The sequence below is a fragment of the Carex rostrata genome, chromosome 3, assembly GCF_964058835.1.
Source record: "Carex rostrata chromosome 3, lpCarRost1.2, whole genome shotgun sequence".
Lineage (NCBI taxonomy): Eukaryota > Viridiplantae > Streptophyta > Magnoliopsida > Poales > Cyperaceae > Carex > Carex rostrata.
The window spans coordinates 4,677,829-4,695,400 of record NC_135920.1 but is presented as its reverse complement, the minus strand read 5'-3'; the positions used below and the strand labels follow the sequence as shown (position 1 = coordinate 4,695,400).

The window sequence follows — 17,572 nt, the reverse complement described above, 5'->3', positions numbered from 1 at the left end:
TGTTATGAACTCCAAAATCTTAAAGACCAGTCCTGAATAACCTTTCATAAAATTAGAATTTAGGAGTGTTAGATGTCTCATCAAAGTCTAATACAAATTTTTTTTAAAAATGTTCACCTAAATATAAAGTTGTCTAGTACAAATATAGTTCAGTTGGGTAACCTTTCCTTAACACACTTACTATGTTATTCCGATATTTCATATATAGTTCCGTCCTCGTATCGGATAACGATACATGTCTGATACATCCACAATAGGTATATCTGATTATTTAATATATTTAACTGACTAATACGGTCTCTGATACGTTATGAGATACGCACTGATACGCCCCCAATATGTAGGATACGCTACCGACACGGCAGGTTTGAATTTCCATTTTTTTGCTCATGTGTGATTCAAACCCAGATTCTATGGGTTGAGCATCAAAACTCTAGTCATTACATTAGAATCTCTCATCTGATATATGTTAGTAATCATAATATTTAATTTATATTTGAGTATAATTAATTTAAATATAACCATAATAAAAATAATAATATAATATACACACACACACATCTCATATATATATATATATAGAGAGAGAGAGAGAGAGATAGGCTATGGTGCATTGCAATGCATGAACCCTTTTATGCATTGCACTCTAAATCATGGATTTAAAGTCCAAACAACCAATCCGAACCGTTCATCTTGTTCTTCATATTAATATGTGCTTGGGGACCAAATTTTACATTTTTTGGAATTTTTTTACTATTTATTAAGCAATTTTGAAAGTCGCTGATCTGATGGTCCAGAAAATTTTACTGTTTTTACTGTTCACAGCAAAACAGCAATTTTCAAAAATGCTTAATAAATAGTAAAAAAATTCCAAAAAATGAAAAATTTGGTCTCCAAGCACATTTCTATATGGATTAAACATCTAACAGTTCGGATCGGTCGTTTGGACTTTAAATCCGTGATTATAGTGCAATGCATAAGGGGGTTCATGCATTGCAATGCACCATAGCCCATCTCTCTCTCTCTCTCTCTCTCTCTCTCTCTCTATATATATATATATATATATGAGTAAGGCTACGCTACTTCGCGAATTAAACAGGTTGTTTTAATTCGCGCTCATATCTCTAGTTTTGAAGTCCAAATAGCCGATCCAAACCGTTAGATGTTTAATCTATATTAAAATGTGCTTGGAGACCAAATTTTACATTTTTTGGAATTTTTTTACTATTTATTAAGATGGTTTGAAAATCACTGTTTTTTAATGGTGCAGAATTTTAATAAAAACAGCAATTTTCAAACCATCTTAATAAATAGTAAAAAAATTCCAAAAAATGTAAAATTTGGTCTCCAAGCACATTTTAATATAGATTAAACATCTAACGGTTTGGATCGGCTATTTGGTCTTCAAAACTAGAGATATGAGCGCGAATTAAAACGGCCCTTTTAATTCGCGAAGTAGCGCAGCATTACTCATATATATATATATATATATGAGGAGGGATCGGATTACACCGTTTTTTGGTGACATCGGGTGACAATGTCCATTTTTGAAATTTCAAAATCCAAATAGTCGATCCAAACCGTTCAATATGATGGATATATTAAGAGTAACTTGGAAATCAAATTTTACATTTTTCTGAATTTTTTTACTATTTATTAAGTATTTAACAAAATCGCTATATTCAGACCGTTGAATTTTTGAACCCCTCTGAATAAACCCAAAAAAAATTCAGAAAAATGTAAAATTTGATCTGCAAGCACATTTTAACATATCCATCAAGTTGAACGGTTTGGATCGACTGTTTGGACTTTGAAAATGGACGGTGTCATCCGATGTCACCAAAAAACGGTGTCATTTGATCCCTCCTCTATATATATATATATATAGGTTGTGGCTAATTTGCTGCCGCCCATTTTTCTGTTTTGTGATGTCCAAACAACAAATCCAAACCGTTAGATGTTTAATCTATATTATAATCTACTTGGAGACCAAATTTTACATTTTTTGGAATTTTTTTACTACATATTAAGCTAGTTTGAAAATCGCTGATTTCAATGCTGCAGAAATTTACTGAAATCAGCGGTTTTCAAACCAGCTTAATATATAGTAAAAAAATTTCAAAAAATGTAAAATTTGATCTCCAAGTAGATTATAATATAGATTAAACATCTAACGGTTTGGATTTGTTGTTTGGACATCACACAGCTAAATATAGCCCCGGCAGCATCTCTGCTGAAATGCTACTAGCAGCAATTTAGACATACCATATATATATAATAGACGTATCAAATTCTAGATTTTTTTTAAATTACTGTATCGTCATATCCGTATCGTATTCAATAGGATAACCATATCTGTATCCACGAAACATAGCTTAAACTCATCGTGATGATTACTTTTCCTTAAATTTATTCAGAAAATAATAGTTCAAATATTTATTGCATCTGGTCACAGTTAGGCTTGTACAAAAAATGTTCGCCTGGTCAGAAAATTATAGTTCAAAATCTTTTACCTTCCCTGTTTTCATAATTTTTAAAATTTCTCAATCTTATACAAATCAGGCTTCAAAATATATAAAGTAAAAAAAAAAAAAAACACATACGCACTCTGTAATATATATCAGGTTAGAGGTGAAAATCAAGTGGGTTAGTTGGAATTGTATTAGGTCATTTTTAGTCAATTAATTAGGACTTGAATTTGATTTATTTAGAGGTCAAAAGAATTAATAAGAAGATGTAACAGTTTCTTGTCAAAGCACCACCGTTAAATCTTAATATATAAATTAATAATTATGTACTAACAAAGTGGTAATCAAATCTGAATGAATTGACAAATTATGTAGTATCTCCGACGACCAGACTGAATGAAATTGACAAAATTATTGGCTAATAGTGACAATAACAATATAACCATGAAAGATTAGATAATAACCAAAATAATAAAATATCTCGATGTCATTAATTATAAGTGATTGTTGGCGGGCTTTTTTTTTAATATGAGCTAAATTAGACTAAAAAATTTAAATCACTTCCCGTGCAACTGCAATGAACATTTATTCCTTTGAAACAACAATAATAAATTTTTCAATGATATTAAATGTAATTCTCACGCTTTTTTTTTTATTCGATCAAATGTAAGGAATACAGTCCAATAGACATCAAATCAAATTTAGTTCGATATTAGATCAGATCCTTCGATTCTTATTAAGAATTGTATGAACAACTTAAAATTTGTACAAATTAAGTGCACACAAATATTAATGTAGATCAGACATGTTTCTGATCAAACATTGGGCCATCGAACTGCTCCCACTCATAGTAACAAGACTCGCGATAAATTCGCGTATTATTCGTTTTTTTGACGTTATCAAACCGAACTCTGAATTATACGCAAAAAAAAAACATATAATACGTTTTATTCACGAATAAAACACAAGTAACGAATTATTCGCGAGAAAAACACGGAAAAACGTAAAAAAAAATTTAGAATTATTTTTTTTTGTAAAACGTGGGGGAGGGGCGGTTGGATTTTTTTTTGTTTATTTATTGTACCAAATTATTTCTGAATTATATATGAATCACAAACTTTTGATCCCGTCGAACTGAACCCAAACTATTCGTTTGTCACTATGCTTCCACTTACCTACTCCATGTAAGAATCCTATATAGAAGGACCAAACTATCCAGTTTTATGCAAGTCATGCAACATGTGCTTGCAATCAATCGTGAGGTGTATCAATTGATATTCCTTTCTGATCACACCAGTTTTGGTTTTGGTTTTGGTTTTTCTTTCTTTCCCGTTGATATGTTAATAAGGACAAAGTCAAAGGGCTGAGCAGTCTGGTTACTCTGGTATAGTGAATACTGAATAGTGTAAGAGAGGTCAGATTCCCTCTGCGAGGAGAGGGGAGGCGCAACTTTTAAAGGACATGCATGATTCATGAGAGCTTTAATTTCTTCCATTCTACTGAAAATATAAAAGAAGGAAAAACAAAAACACCTTTAACAGGAAACTATGGTACTTGTTGCAGGCGTGTGCAGCATGCCAGCTGCCAGCATCCGGTGCAGGTAAACCTTAACCTGCTTTTACTTTCTCTCTCTCTCTCTTAATTGTTTGCTCTCTTTTATTTAAATTTTTATAAGAAAATTATTTAATTCTTCTCCTTATATATACAGTTATTTCGTTTCCATAGCACAAGTAATTTTTACAGTTCAACTGCCTTTGAAGAACAATTAATTAATGTTTTGGTTTATACAATTGAGCTCATCACATTAAAGCAGTAAATGCTGGTATTTTTACTTAATTAAACTTCGTAAATTAAAATTTTGAAGTTGAGCTGTATATACATGAGGTTTGCTAAATGAAAAAAAAAATGAGTTTGTGTTCAAATAAAGATATTAAAAGCGCAGTTTTTGATTCACACAACATACAAACAAAAGAGTCGAAATAGCATTGTATATGACTCATGTGCTGTATAAAGCAAAAACTGCTATGTCAATATCTTTACCCTGAAAAAGTATCCTCCCTGGTACTGTACGAGATTCTTATCACTTTACGGTTTGAGATTAACTTCCATTCCAACCGCTTTGAGATACAAACTAGCATCGGAGACAGTATTATTGGACTTTGAGATTCACGCCAAGTAAAAAAATAACGGTACAGATCCACTAATTGTAAAAGATTTTCTATTACGGTACCGGAGAGGATCTGAATTTCTTTACCCTACGAGATTGTTGTTATTGTGGTGATAGTAGAGATTATGTGACATTCAATTTTGATCGTCCGATTTAGATAATATGCTCATAATACGATACGGCTCTGGTTTTTTTTTTATGTAAAATTTCTCGATGAACGATCTCGATCGCATTTTATATTATAATTCTACAACAACGAATGTGGATTGTTGCCAAGACTAAGCGATGTACAATAACAAAAAACAATGCTGTTTTATTTTTCGAAAATGAAGGTTATTTCTAAAAAATACAACGTGCTATAAAGTTAATATTATATGTTGTTTTTTACATGAGAAGGGATCCAATTACACTATTTTATTATGACACATCTTGACACCGTATTTTTATAAGTTATTTTTGCGATTTCAAAATTCAAATAGTCGATCCGAAACGTTTAACGTGATGTCTATATTAAAATGTACCTGGAGACCAAATTTTACATTTTTTTTTTAATTTTATTACTATTTATTTAGAATTTTTTAAATTATTGTTTTTCAATAGTCCAAAATTGTCTAAAAACAACAATTTTGTACACATTTTAATAAATGCTAAAAAAATTCAAAAAATGTAAAATTTGGTCTCCAAGCACATTTTAATATGGAGATTTTGTTGAACAATTCGGATTCTCTGTTTGAATTTTAAAATCGCAAAAATAACTTATAAATATAGTGTCAAGATGTGTCACCATAAAATGGTGTAATTGCATCCCTCCTCTTTTTATATTTACTAATAAAATGGTTCTCTACTCTTATATAAGTTTGATTATCCAATTAAAACATATACATTGTGATATACACTATAATATACTATAATATGCTCAGGTACGTTCTTCTTGTGCATTCTCTATTTCCCATGAAAACCGTTCTTTATTTTGTATATATAGGATTGCCAGTGGATCAAATTCAGATTGAATTCTCGTATAATTCACATTTGAATTAATTCATTACAAATTTATAATCTATAATTATATGGTAATGAATCGGATTCAAATCGGCTTTTGATAACACTCAAATACGAAACTACAAAAAAGAATTATAAAATTTACATGTGAATTTATATTCAGTTGGAATTTAAGAATTTAAATGCTAATTCACATATATTATTTAGATGCATAGAAGAAAATTAGATCCAAGTAAACTTTTGTTTATCATTGAGAGTTGAGACAATGGTTATTATGAATGTCGATGTGAATATTTTTTCAAATGATATGGGAAAAGAAAAATCTGCCCAACTGTGTTTAAAAAAAGAAATTCAAATAACATGGAAAAGATGATAATAATATAATACTTGAAAAACATTTCCAATTCAACTGAAACTATCATATTCTCTCATAAAAATAGGATAACCAAATATGCGTATCTGAATTAAAATAAACAAGTGTGTATTTTTTTTTCGGTGCTTGGAAAAATTAATAAAATTGAGAGGTGGATTCAATTTATTTTCTAAGCACATATTGCATTTTGGATTAATTACATCAATAAACGTCACCCATTCTCGGCATTTTTTTATTTTTATAATTAAAAAATCATATTTAACATGTATAATTAAATGATTTTTCAATGCACTAAAAGGAACCCTAGCATTGCAAAGGTTCATTAGAAGATCTAAAAAAAATAAGGTTCCTTCTTGTGCATCAATTTAACAATGCAATTATGAGTAGAACTAAGGTGTTCTTAAGCTCACCAGGTTACTTTGTGAGCTTAACTAAAAAGCCTAACGAATTGATTTTAAACGACGCATCCAAACCGTTGAAACTAATCTACATCATGAGTGATGTGTTTACATGTCAAAATTTTTTAAATTTTGAAATAATTTAATATGAAGTCAAGCGGTAAAAAAAAGATGATTTATAAGTTCATTTTTCATCAATTTTTGACCGCCTAACTTTATATAAAGCTAGTTCGAAAAATTATAAATTTGACATGTAAATACATCACTCATGAAGCAGAACAATTTCAACAGTTTAGATGTGTTGTTTGAAGCCAATTCGATAGATTTTTGAGTTAAGTTCACAAAGAAACTTGGTGAGCTTAAGAACATCCTAGTTCTACTCTGCAATTATACTCTTTATATACAATAAATATTTGAATTACTATAAACAAAAAATAGGATTCTCAGTTTCTCACACGCCCTTTAGTCCTTTACCCATGGACTTCTGAAAAAGCAAAAAAAAAAAATGTAAATAATTAAAATTTTCCAGAATATAAGTACTATATTACAGGTAGAAGTCAGCTTTTTGTCTCTTCTTTAATTTCTTCTTTTCTATCTTCAAGATAACAGAGGATTATTTTTTAAAATTATGATAACAAAGGATTAGTAAAGGTAAAGCAAAGCATAGAGGTGCTTTTGGTAAAACCAAGGATTTGTGGCTTCCATCTTTGTCTCACATTCTCACGTGTAAGCCTCCATTGTACCTTGTCAGGTCTCTGTTTTACTTTTAATTAAGTTAATTAATTATTTTTTGTTACATTACCCAATGGCAAATGCACGACAGCACTCGTGCTGCCTTCTTAACACTTTGCTTTTGTTTCCAGCAATGGATGCTTCATGCATGCTTGTGCATGTCATAGACCTGTTCCACGTGAACCGCTAAATTAGTAACTTTTCTTTGTCTTTTGTTGGGTATTAAGTTAGCCAACAAAAACCTTGCATGCTAATTAATTAAATTAATTTACTTTTATGTTCGTTTGCTTTGTATAAAGAGCTCCGATTTCTTAATTTCGTAAAAGCATTGACAAAGAGAAAGAAGAGTTGCACTTGCCACCCTTGTCAAACCTTTTATCATTTTCTTTTCCTTTTTCTAAAACCTTTGTATCTTTTTCTTTTAAACTTTAGGCCATTTCTTGGTGATTTTTTTGGTCCCCACCATTTGCAAAAATTCGGAGAATGTCTGCTCCTTTGTGTGTCCCCCAATAGAACCATCCACATCTCCAAGAAATTTTTACTGATTAATCAAATTAATTAAATATATATATATACAGATCAAGGCTTGCTTGCACTGTGTCTTACTCAGGAAGCTGTAAAAGCTTAGTAATTAATAAAACGGTAATTCATCATGTCATTAGTCAAAAAGTTTTATTAAAAAGAGGGATTATGTGCCTCCAATTTTGAATGCATCATATATATCCCAAAATTTCATACAAAATTGCATGAATGAAATGATAAATTAAAACTGCAGTAATTAATTATAAGGTTGTACATATCATTTAAAAAAAAATTATAAGGTTGTACATAACACCAATTTCACATGTAAATTACAGATAATGAATTGGTATAAGGCAATTAAAATACTTTGGGACCGTTAATTACAGATATTGAATTCTCCAATAAATTTACAGGTATGAAAATTTGTCAAGGACCATTACATTGGGACCATTGAAATTTTAAATCACTTAATTTCCAGTGAAACAAAAATCAAATTTCGTCATATTTTACAAAATTGATATTTGAATAATATAGATCACGTCTATATTTTGAATTTCAAATTTAAGCTTTATTTTTTGAAATTACCAATATTGTCAAGATAAAACTTGTCAAAGTGATATCCCTCCTCATATCTGAAATATACCAGAACAAAATTGAAATTGTTGACTTGTAAGCATAGATTCATAATATAGGATGGGTAATGCTGACAAAAATGTAAGTCTGGCTATTAATTTTCTGTTTTACCACTAATTGTTGGTGATGAAATCCATAAGCCAACATGAGAATTTTACTATATTTCTGAAAATTTTGCAAATTGCTGAATCTTTTTTTTTAAAACAAATTTTGAGCATGGGATCAGTAAGTAAATTAGTATAGCAGCAGTTTTTTAAAATCTCGGGACTAAATTGTACACAAGGGTAGCTATTTTAAAATTAGGGAAATTTAAAATTAAGGCAATTAATGTTTGCATTAAAGCTGCTGTAACTCAATGACTGAACGGTGAATTTAGCAATAGCCAGTCTAATAAATGTTATATATGTTCAACAATAATTCCTAATCCTTATTATCTATTTCTTTATTATTTTTGGCATGTAATTAATTCAAACAGTTTATATTAACCAGCAACAGTGGTCAGCAGCCTACTAAAACTGATACCAGCTACACGAAAACCATAATTAAAAAAAAAAATTTATGAAACCAATATGATTTTTTTTTACAATAACCATAAGAACTAAAATGTCATTTCGGTCAGAATTTTTTTTCGAGACCGAAAAGGCAATTCGGTCCAATATATTTTCATAATTTTTCAAGGTAATTTTTCTGTGAAAACGACTCGGACCGAATTGTCATTCCGATCAAAAAAAAAAAATTGGACCGAAATATCATCTCAGATCTTATAGTTTTTGTAAAAAACTAAGCAATCAAGTTAGTTTGGTAAAATTCATTTTTTTTATTTATTTATAGTTTCTAAAAAAAATTCCAGCTACAGCGCCTGATTATATCCATATCGTCTATCATTCATAATTAAAATAAGATGCTTGGCAACAGCAAATGCACAGAAATAGAAAAGGTACAAGAGAACAAGTACTTTGTTGCAAAGTCCTCTTTGCACTCAGTAAAGACTTCCAATTGGCAAAGCAAAGCAAACAAGAATTTTTTTCATAAACCATAATTAATAAAATAAATTTTACGGAATCAACATGATTAATTTTTTTTTTCAAAAATCATAAGACCTTATGATTCCTACGATCTCTAAAATTTTATTTTTCCATTTTTTCACTATTGTGCCACAGAAGATCTGTATTTTTTTATACAGACCGTGAGAACGGTCCGGTCTACCCAAATTTAACTCAAGACCGTGGGAACGGTCCGGTCCCTATTTGTTTTTTTCTATTAGACCATGACTCCTGCTTCTTCCTCATCCAGTCAGTGCATCTCTTCCCCATTTTTTTCATCTTCCCTCTTCTTTCTTTCTTTCTTCCTTCATCTAATTTTTTTTTGTACTCTCATAATTAGTGTGATTTTTTTTAATTACATAAGTTTGTATATTTTTGAAAGAGGAACAAAAAGAGCTTCAGATCTACAAATTTCGTTAGGTATGTGTTTGATTCTTTTATTTTTAATAAATAATCCGCAATTATGAATAAATGATTACAATAGATTGTTTATGTAGTATAAATGGTTTATATAGTAATTGTAGTATAAATAAATGGTTTATACTACAAAACTACATAAACCATTTATTTATACTACATAAACTATTTATACTACAAAAAGAAAAAATTATACATAAACCATTTATTTATACTACAATTACTATTTAAACCATTTATACTACATAAACAATCTATTCTAATCATTTATTCATAATTGCGGATTATTTATCAAAAATAAAAGAATTAAACACATACCTAACGAAATTTGTAGATCTGAAGCTCTTTTTGTTCCTCTTTCAAAAATATACAAACTTATGTAATTAAAATAAAAGTCACTCTAATTATGAGAGTACAAAAAAAATTTAGACGAAGGAAGGAAGAAAGAAGAGGGAAGATGAAAAAAATGGGGAAGAGATGCAGTGAGGAAGGAGTCACGGTCTCGGGTAATAGAAAAAAATAAATAGGGACCGGACTGTTCCCACGGTCTTGAGATATATTCATGAAGACCGGATTGTTCCCACGGTCTTGAGTTAAATTTGGGTATACTGGACCGTTCTCACGGTCTGTATAAAAAAATACAAATCTTCTATGGCACAATCGTGAAAAAGTGGAAAAAAAAAAATATATATATATATATATATAGAGGAGGGATCAAGTTACAACACTTGAAAGTTACAACAAAGTTACAACATCATTTTTTTTTCATTTTCAAAGTCCAAATCGTCGATCCAAACCGTTAGATATTCAATCTATATTAAAATGTGCTTGCAGACCAAAGTTTACATTTTTTGAAATTTTTTTGCTATTTATTAAGATGGGTACAAAATCGCTGTTTTTATTAAAATTCTGCACCATTAAAAAACAGCAATTTTGTACCCATCTTAATAAATAGCAAAAAAAATTTCAAAAAATGTAAAATTTGGTCTGTAAGCACATTTTAATATAGATTGAATATCTAACGGTTTGGATCGACGATTTGGACTTTGAAAATGAAAAAAAATGATGTTGTAACTTTGTTGTAACTTTCAAGTGTTGTAACTTGATCCCTCCTCATATATATATATATGAGTAAAGCTAGCGTGTGACATACTCACCAAGAAAGTTTGGTGAGCATAACTCCAAAAGCATATCGGATCGACGTCAAATGTCAAATCCAAACCGTTGAAATTCATGTACTTCATGAGTGATGCATATACATGCAAAATTTTGAAAGTTTCGAGTTTATTTGCTACACGGTCAAGTGGTCAAAGAAATGAACATTTTATTATAAGTTATTTTATATATTCAATTTTTATTATTTCTTTGACCACTTGACCGTGTAGCAAATAAAATCGAAATTTTCAAAATTTTGCATGTATATGCATCACTCATGAAGTACATGGATTTCAACGGTTTGGATTTGGCATTTAACGTCGATCCGATATACTTTTGGAGTTATGCTCACCAAACTTTCTTGGTGAGCATGTCACACGCTAGCTTTACTATATATATATATATATATATATATATATATTTGGTAAGACCGTGTGGTTCCCACGGTTTGGAAAAATAAAATTTTAGAGACCGTAGGAACCATACGGTCCTTATGATTTTTGAAAAAAAAAAACTAATTATATTGGTTTTGTAAAATTTATTTTATTAATTATGGTTTATGAAAAAAATTCAGCAAACAAGGTGGCTAAAGTATTGTGTAGTAGACAAAGCTCAGGAGATGAAGAAAAAATAATCCACATTTCCAATTCCATTTCCTTTAATCTTTATTGTATTATTTACTAACAAATTCATGCTCCATTATTAGTAAATGCTATTTGACACAATTTTAAAATACATGGATTTTCTTCATCTCATATTACCATGCATATATTTGTCCTCTTATAAATATTGATCATATATTATGTAGATGCACCTAACAAAGTAACAATCACACAGTACCCCACGAACAGCTACACAGTTAGAGCCGCACAGATTACAGAGGCCATAGCTACAGACGCTTGGGACTCTTTGGTGGAAGCCAATAAGCCATGCTCCTTCCAAAGGAGAGCACAAGTATATATATCAACACTGAAAAAGAAAGGAACAAAAAGTTCACAAACAATGAGATTCTTATCGGAAATCATTCAATCTTCTGCTTTTACAAATATTGTATGAGAAGATTTTAATCTCTTACAATCAATACAAAACAATAAGACGTGAATTAAAAAAAAAATCACAGGAAAATGAAAATGGTAGCCGCTTAAACAATGGCCTCCAATCTAGGTTCAAAGGAGAATGCTGAGAGGAATTCTTTCTCTTTGCCATCAACATAGCACTTAGGCATCTCAATCCATTTATTATTCTTCAAATCACACATCAAGCAACTGCTACACTCGCTAGAATTCACACACAAGAGAACCTCATCTCCATGTCCAACACAATTTATGTCAACCTTTTTCGCGAAGAATTCATGTGACAGAGAAGGCGGCATGGCGGCGACTTGATACCAAGACCTATCTCTCATGCAGTACTTCCAGAATCTCAGACTAGAAGTCTCAAGAAATTCTGAGAGCACCACTACCAGCATCTCACCACCACACTCTATCACATCAATGGAGTACTCAAAATACACCGGGAGGAGCCTCGGCAGCTCGAAGAAAGTTTTTTGTGAGAGATTGCAGGATATCACAATACCAGAATGGCTAAGGAAATGGAGCATTTCCTCTCCATTTTCAGTTGTTAAAACAGCAGAGTATTGTTTAGACGGGCTTCTTTGCATGTTAGTAGCAACTACATCTCCTGTTTTGCTCAAGAAATACACCTCTTCTTCTCCGTGTACCTCGGCTTCGGAGAAACTGTCGGTTTTTCGAACTAGGGTTACCTCTTCTTCCCACAAGTTATTGGACGAATCAAACACCATGAAAGAAAGATTGGGTACTTCACCAAAGACCACAACAACTCGGTACGTAGAAGGGTTTTCTTTTGAAGAACGCATGGCAATTGCATGGAGCGTCTCGCTTTCTGTAAGCCGAGTTACATTTGGCAACTCACGGCACACACCGGTAACCGGGTTAGAAACGACTAATTCACCGGTTTCTGTTCTGTAGCAAACCAGGCCACCAGAGGAGGCCACAGGGATAGGATTGTTAAAATTGTTTATAGCCTTGACACTTCTCCAGTTTCCCTCTGACGAGTCGAAAATTAGAGAGGCCCGGTGTACATCGTGGTCGACCATGAGAAACCATGGTTCTCTGGAGGAAATCTGAGAGCATGCTATGTGGAACGACGGAGAGGTTGCGACAGAACTGAACTTCCTACAGACGGAGCGTAGGGAAAAGAAACTGGCAGGTGGGACCCGAGCGAGAACCCGCTCGAGGAGGTCTTGGTGGAGGTGGTCTAGCGGGAAGGTGGCCTCTCCTTCCGCCTTTCTCTTCTTCGAGTTTGGCCGAGAGGTTAGTGCGATCTGATCCATTTGCATGCTTTCTTTCTAGCACAGAGAAATTAAATGTAGATGGGATAAATGAAAAGAAAGGCAAGAAGGGGAAACTTCGTGAGAAGAAGAGAGGAGAGCTTTGTGGGTTTCTTTTGTCTTTTCAGTATTTTTTTTTTTTTAATTTGGAAACGTTGACAGTGGAGAGGGAGTGCGGAGTGAGGGAGCGTGTGATGGAGGAGAGAAAGATATTTATAGTTGGAACAGCCAGTGTATCAAAGCGAAGCGATTGGCCAAAAGCTAAAGCAGCTGCGTGCGAGTTCACATGTGACTAAAATTATTCCAGTTTTATGGACCATTTTTTACCGCAGTTTACGGTAGTAAATGGCGCGATTCCGGCAGAAGGGTATTTAACGTTATTTATTTGAGATGAATTTTAGATAAAGACTTTAAAAGAGCACTTTTTCCTTCATACAACGCTGTTTTCATTCTATAATTAGTGCGCTGCATCAAGCCAAAACTGCTCTGTTAAAATATTTTTTATAAATATTTTGCAGTTTGATAGTTTACGGTTAAATAATTTGTTATGATAAATAAATTATTTTGTAAATTATTGTGCAGGAAATAATTTGTTCAAGTAACTTTAAGTTTAAAACTGGAATTGTTGAACTTGATAAGACAAAGTTTGTTTTCTCGAGATATTAGATTATATTTGAAAGTATGATAGTAAATGGATAATTTTTCAAATTATATAGGTTGTGCATTCAAAGTCTAGCATGATGTTAAACTAATTATTATCACAACATTTTAAAAGTTGTCGTCATATTAAAAGTTAAAATTCAGTTTTTAAAGTCTAATTAATCAACATAATAAGTTTAGAGGAATAATTGTTAAATAATTCTCATCAAACTATAATGAGCAAAAGATTCACAGCATAATAAGCTTAGAGGAATAATTTTGCTGGCCTGGTTTTGTCCGTTATTTCTCGTGTCACGTGTGAAACTGTGAATCATGTATATAATTTAAAGAAAGATGACGTGGCTCGATCATATTGGTGGAGAGTATGTTTCTATCTAGGCTATATATAATTAATAATTGGTTGGCAATGGCATTATTCGATCATTTTAGTCTTTACAAGTATCTTCATCTTCATTTTCATCAACATCATCCTTAATTTCTGAGAAGGTTAAGCAGAGATTTTTGTGATAGGGATTTTTTAAAGCAGAGAACCTACATACATTTTTTGTTTGCTTTACGATATACATTAATGTGTAAACACTAATTAAATTTGGAATTAAAACGTTTATTTTTATTTTTTTGTTTTCTGAAGTTCAATAGTTATCATCGGATCCCTAACTTTTACTGTTCGGGTTTCAACCCCTGTATGGTTAGATTGAAGTTTACGCCAATTAGCTGTAGGCTGTACAGCTGGCTTATCGTACGATTCATGACACGTGTGATGACCGAATACTAAATAAATCTAAAAACGGAAAGAGACAGCAGAGCAGGTACTCTCTGACAGTACCATTTAATCGTGCACAAACATTTATAGCCTTCCAATTAAAGCAAAATTCTAATCGGAAGGCCGTAAATTCATGTGCACAGTCAAATGGTGCTTTCCGGTTGTACCCAATCCTCTCCCGAAGAGACGAAACGCCGAATTGCACAGCTTTTGATTATTTTAATAAATAAAATTAACAAAAGCAGAAACTTTGGATTATCCTAACAAAAACAGGGGTCCCCACACAACCCAACCCCACTGGAACAACCGTGTCAGTGTGACAGTGTGGCAGCAGAACAAAATTATAAGAAACAAAAAAAACATCCAAGAGGAACAATAAGGTACCAAACCCCAGTGGGGTTTGACCTCAGGGAATCTTTTCACGCATTTCTATGCACTAGTTATTTTATTAAAGAACGCTAACCGAAAATAAACAATTTTTAACAGAAGTTTGTTTTTTTTTTTGTTCAGATCTGTTTGGAATGGATTCATGTCTTGACCTAATTTAGGCCGATGGATAGTCTTCCTTCACACTTTACAAGTGTACTAAATGCTTCGCTGTTATATCCTGAAACAATAATCAATATGAAACAAAAGGCCAGCTGGTTTTATTACAAAAAAGATTAAAAAAAAATGAGAAGGGGAGGAAGAGAAAAGAGAGAAAAAGGAAAAGCGGAGGTGCACCTGCGCTGATGCTGCACACGCAGAGGTAGGAGGTAGGTACCATTGTCAAAGGGTTTAGGGTTTCGTGCTAACTATAGTCTAGAGAGAGAGAGAGAGAGAATCGTGGCTGACCTTTGTAAAGCAAGAATTAAAGCCTGAAGACCTGCCATTACAATACTTCCAACACAGGCAGCACAGCGCTCTCTTCTCTCTCTTTTTCGCCTCGTTGAGAGAATCTTCTCTCTCATGCTCTGTTTCTCTCTCGTGGGGTTGTCGAATCATATAACTTTCACTTTATCACAAGTCAAATGGGTGCTAACAAGTCGGGACAAGACACTCAGAAACGACAATTTCTTTGTTGCATTTTTCCCCTCAACAAAAAACATTGCTGTAAAATTTTATCATCATTTCATTTCCCCATCATTTCCATTGCGCGTTTTTTTAAGTTTCTGGAGCCTCGGTCACTAATTGGCTCAAGTATAAACCGTCGTATGACAAGATGTTGTCTAAATCAAATAAATGGCAAATTTTAGATGTCCTTCTCTACCACGCCAGGAGGTAGTGAGGTGTGAAGTGTCAGTGACCTAATTTAAGAAAAATAGAAAAAGAAAGGTGTATGAATAATTTGACTTTAAAATATGTACCCTTTTTAATTTGGTCAAACTGTATGGATTATAGTCATAGGAACACGGAGGAATTACCTGATAGTCTAAAAAAAAAATTATAAACAATTTAAATGATGTTAAAAATTGAAAGATAAATTTATTTGACATGTAACTTGAAGTTTCATAATGGATCAAAAAAAAAAATTGTTAATTCTAGACTAGGGTTGCACAAAAAATTGTAGTTCGTGATTTGATTTGAGCTTGATTCGAGGAAAGTTCGCAATTAATTTGATTCAAAATTAGTTTGTTCTGAAACAAATCAAACCAGCTCTGTTTGAATCTTATCCAAATCAAACTCAAATTGAATATAATTCGTTCGAAATTGATTCACAAAATATTTAGGTTCGAATCTCAAATAATACAACTAATGGATTCAACCATCAATCTTTAATAATGCAAGAACCGAACTTATATCAGAGCTTAAAATTGTTAATATAGTGGTAAATTATAACAGAAAAATATTTCAGCAGCGTAACAAATTAACAATTAAATAAGTTCCATTTGACTAGGTACATGACGTGATTTTAATCAATCCAGCAGTGTAAAAGATAAAAAAATCTTGAGCTGACCCATAATCCATCAGTGTGAATTCATGAAAGGTAAAAAGAAATTATGTGAATTTCGTTCCATACGAAAAAAAAACTAATGCATAAGCTACCGGTATAACTAGGGTTGTCAAAAAAAATTGTAGTTCGTAATACTTTGATTCAAAAAAATTGTAATTTGCAATTAATTCGATTCGAAATTAGTTCGTTCTAAAGCAAATCAAACCAATTCGGTTCGAATCTTATTCAAACTCAAACTGGAGTAAGTTTGATTCGTTTGCAGCCCTTAATATAGACTACCAAAAATTTGAATCACTTAATTTGCAATAAATCATATATCCAAATTCATCAAAAAAAATTTCTAAATGTGATATATTTTTCACATAAGTTTACAATAAATTGTGAATCCAATCTCCTTAAATTTTACTGCTAACGATTGTCATGTATATTAAAGAGTAGAACTAGGTGTTCTTAAGTTAATTAAGTTTTTTAGTGAGCTTAGTTCTATAAACTATTAAATTAGCTCCAAATTATGATTTCAAACCGTTAAAATCGATCTACATCATGAATGATGTGTTGATATACAAAGTCATTTAATTTTTGAGTTAATTTTGTATAAAGTCAAACAGTCAAAGTTAGAAGGTTTATAAATTTATTAATACATTTAGTTTTTTAATATTTTGTGGCTGCATGACTTTATACTAAATTAATTCAAAATTTTAAAAACTTTGTACGTAAACTCATCACTTTTGAAGGATACCAGTTTCAACGATTTAAATTCGTGATTTAAAACCATATCAATAGATTTTGAAACTAAGCTCACCAAAGAGCTTGATGAACATAAAAAAACACCCTAGTTCTGCTCAATATTAAAATAAATAAGTATTAATTGATAGAGCCTATACCCAAACTTTTTTGAAGTTTTATAGGTGCATGTAAAGTGCATTTTTTGCAAAACATATACACGAAGTTGGAAATAC

General features: G+C 31.7%; 1 protein-coding gene across 1 annotated transcript; it reads right to left on the bottom strand.

Moving 5' to 3' along the window:
- Nucleotides 1-11,897: 11,897 nt before the first annotated feature.
- Nucleotides 11,898-13,454, bottom strand: LOC144551036 (F-box family protein). Its single transcript, XM_078298830.1, has one exon. It carries the CDS (start codon nucleotides 13,264-13,266, stop codon nucleotides 12,049-12,051), a length of 1,218 nt encoding a protein of 405 aa, XP_078154956.1. The 5' UTR covers nucleotides 13,267-13,454; the 3' UTR covers nucleotides 11,898-12,048.
- Between the last annotated feature and the right edge of the window lie 4,118 nt (nucleotides 13,455-17,572).

Coding starts and splice junctions, on each gene's coding strand:
- LOC144551036 (XM_078298830.1), bottom strand. CDS start 13,266: ATGCAAATGGATCAGATCGCACTAACCTCTCGGCCAAACTCGAAGAAG.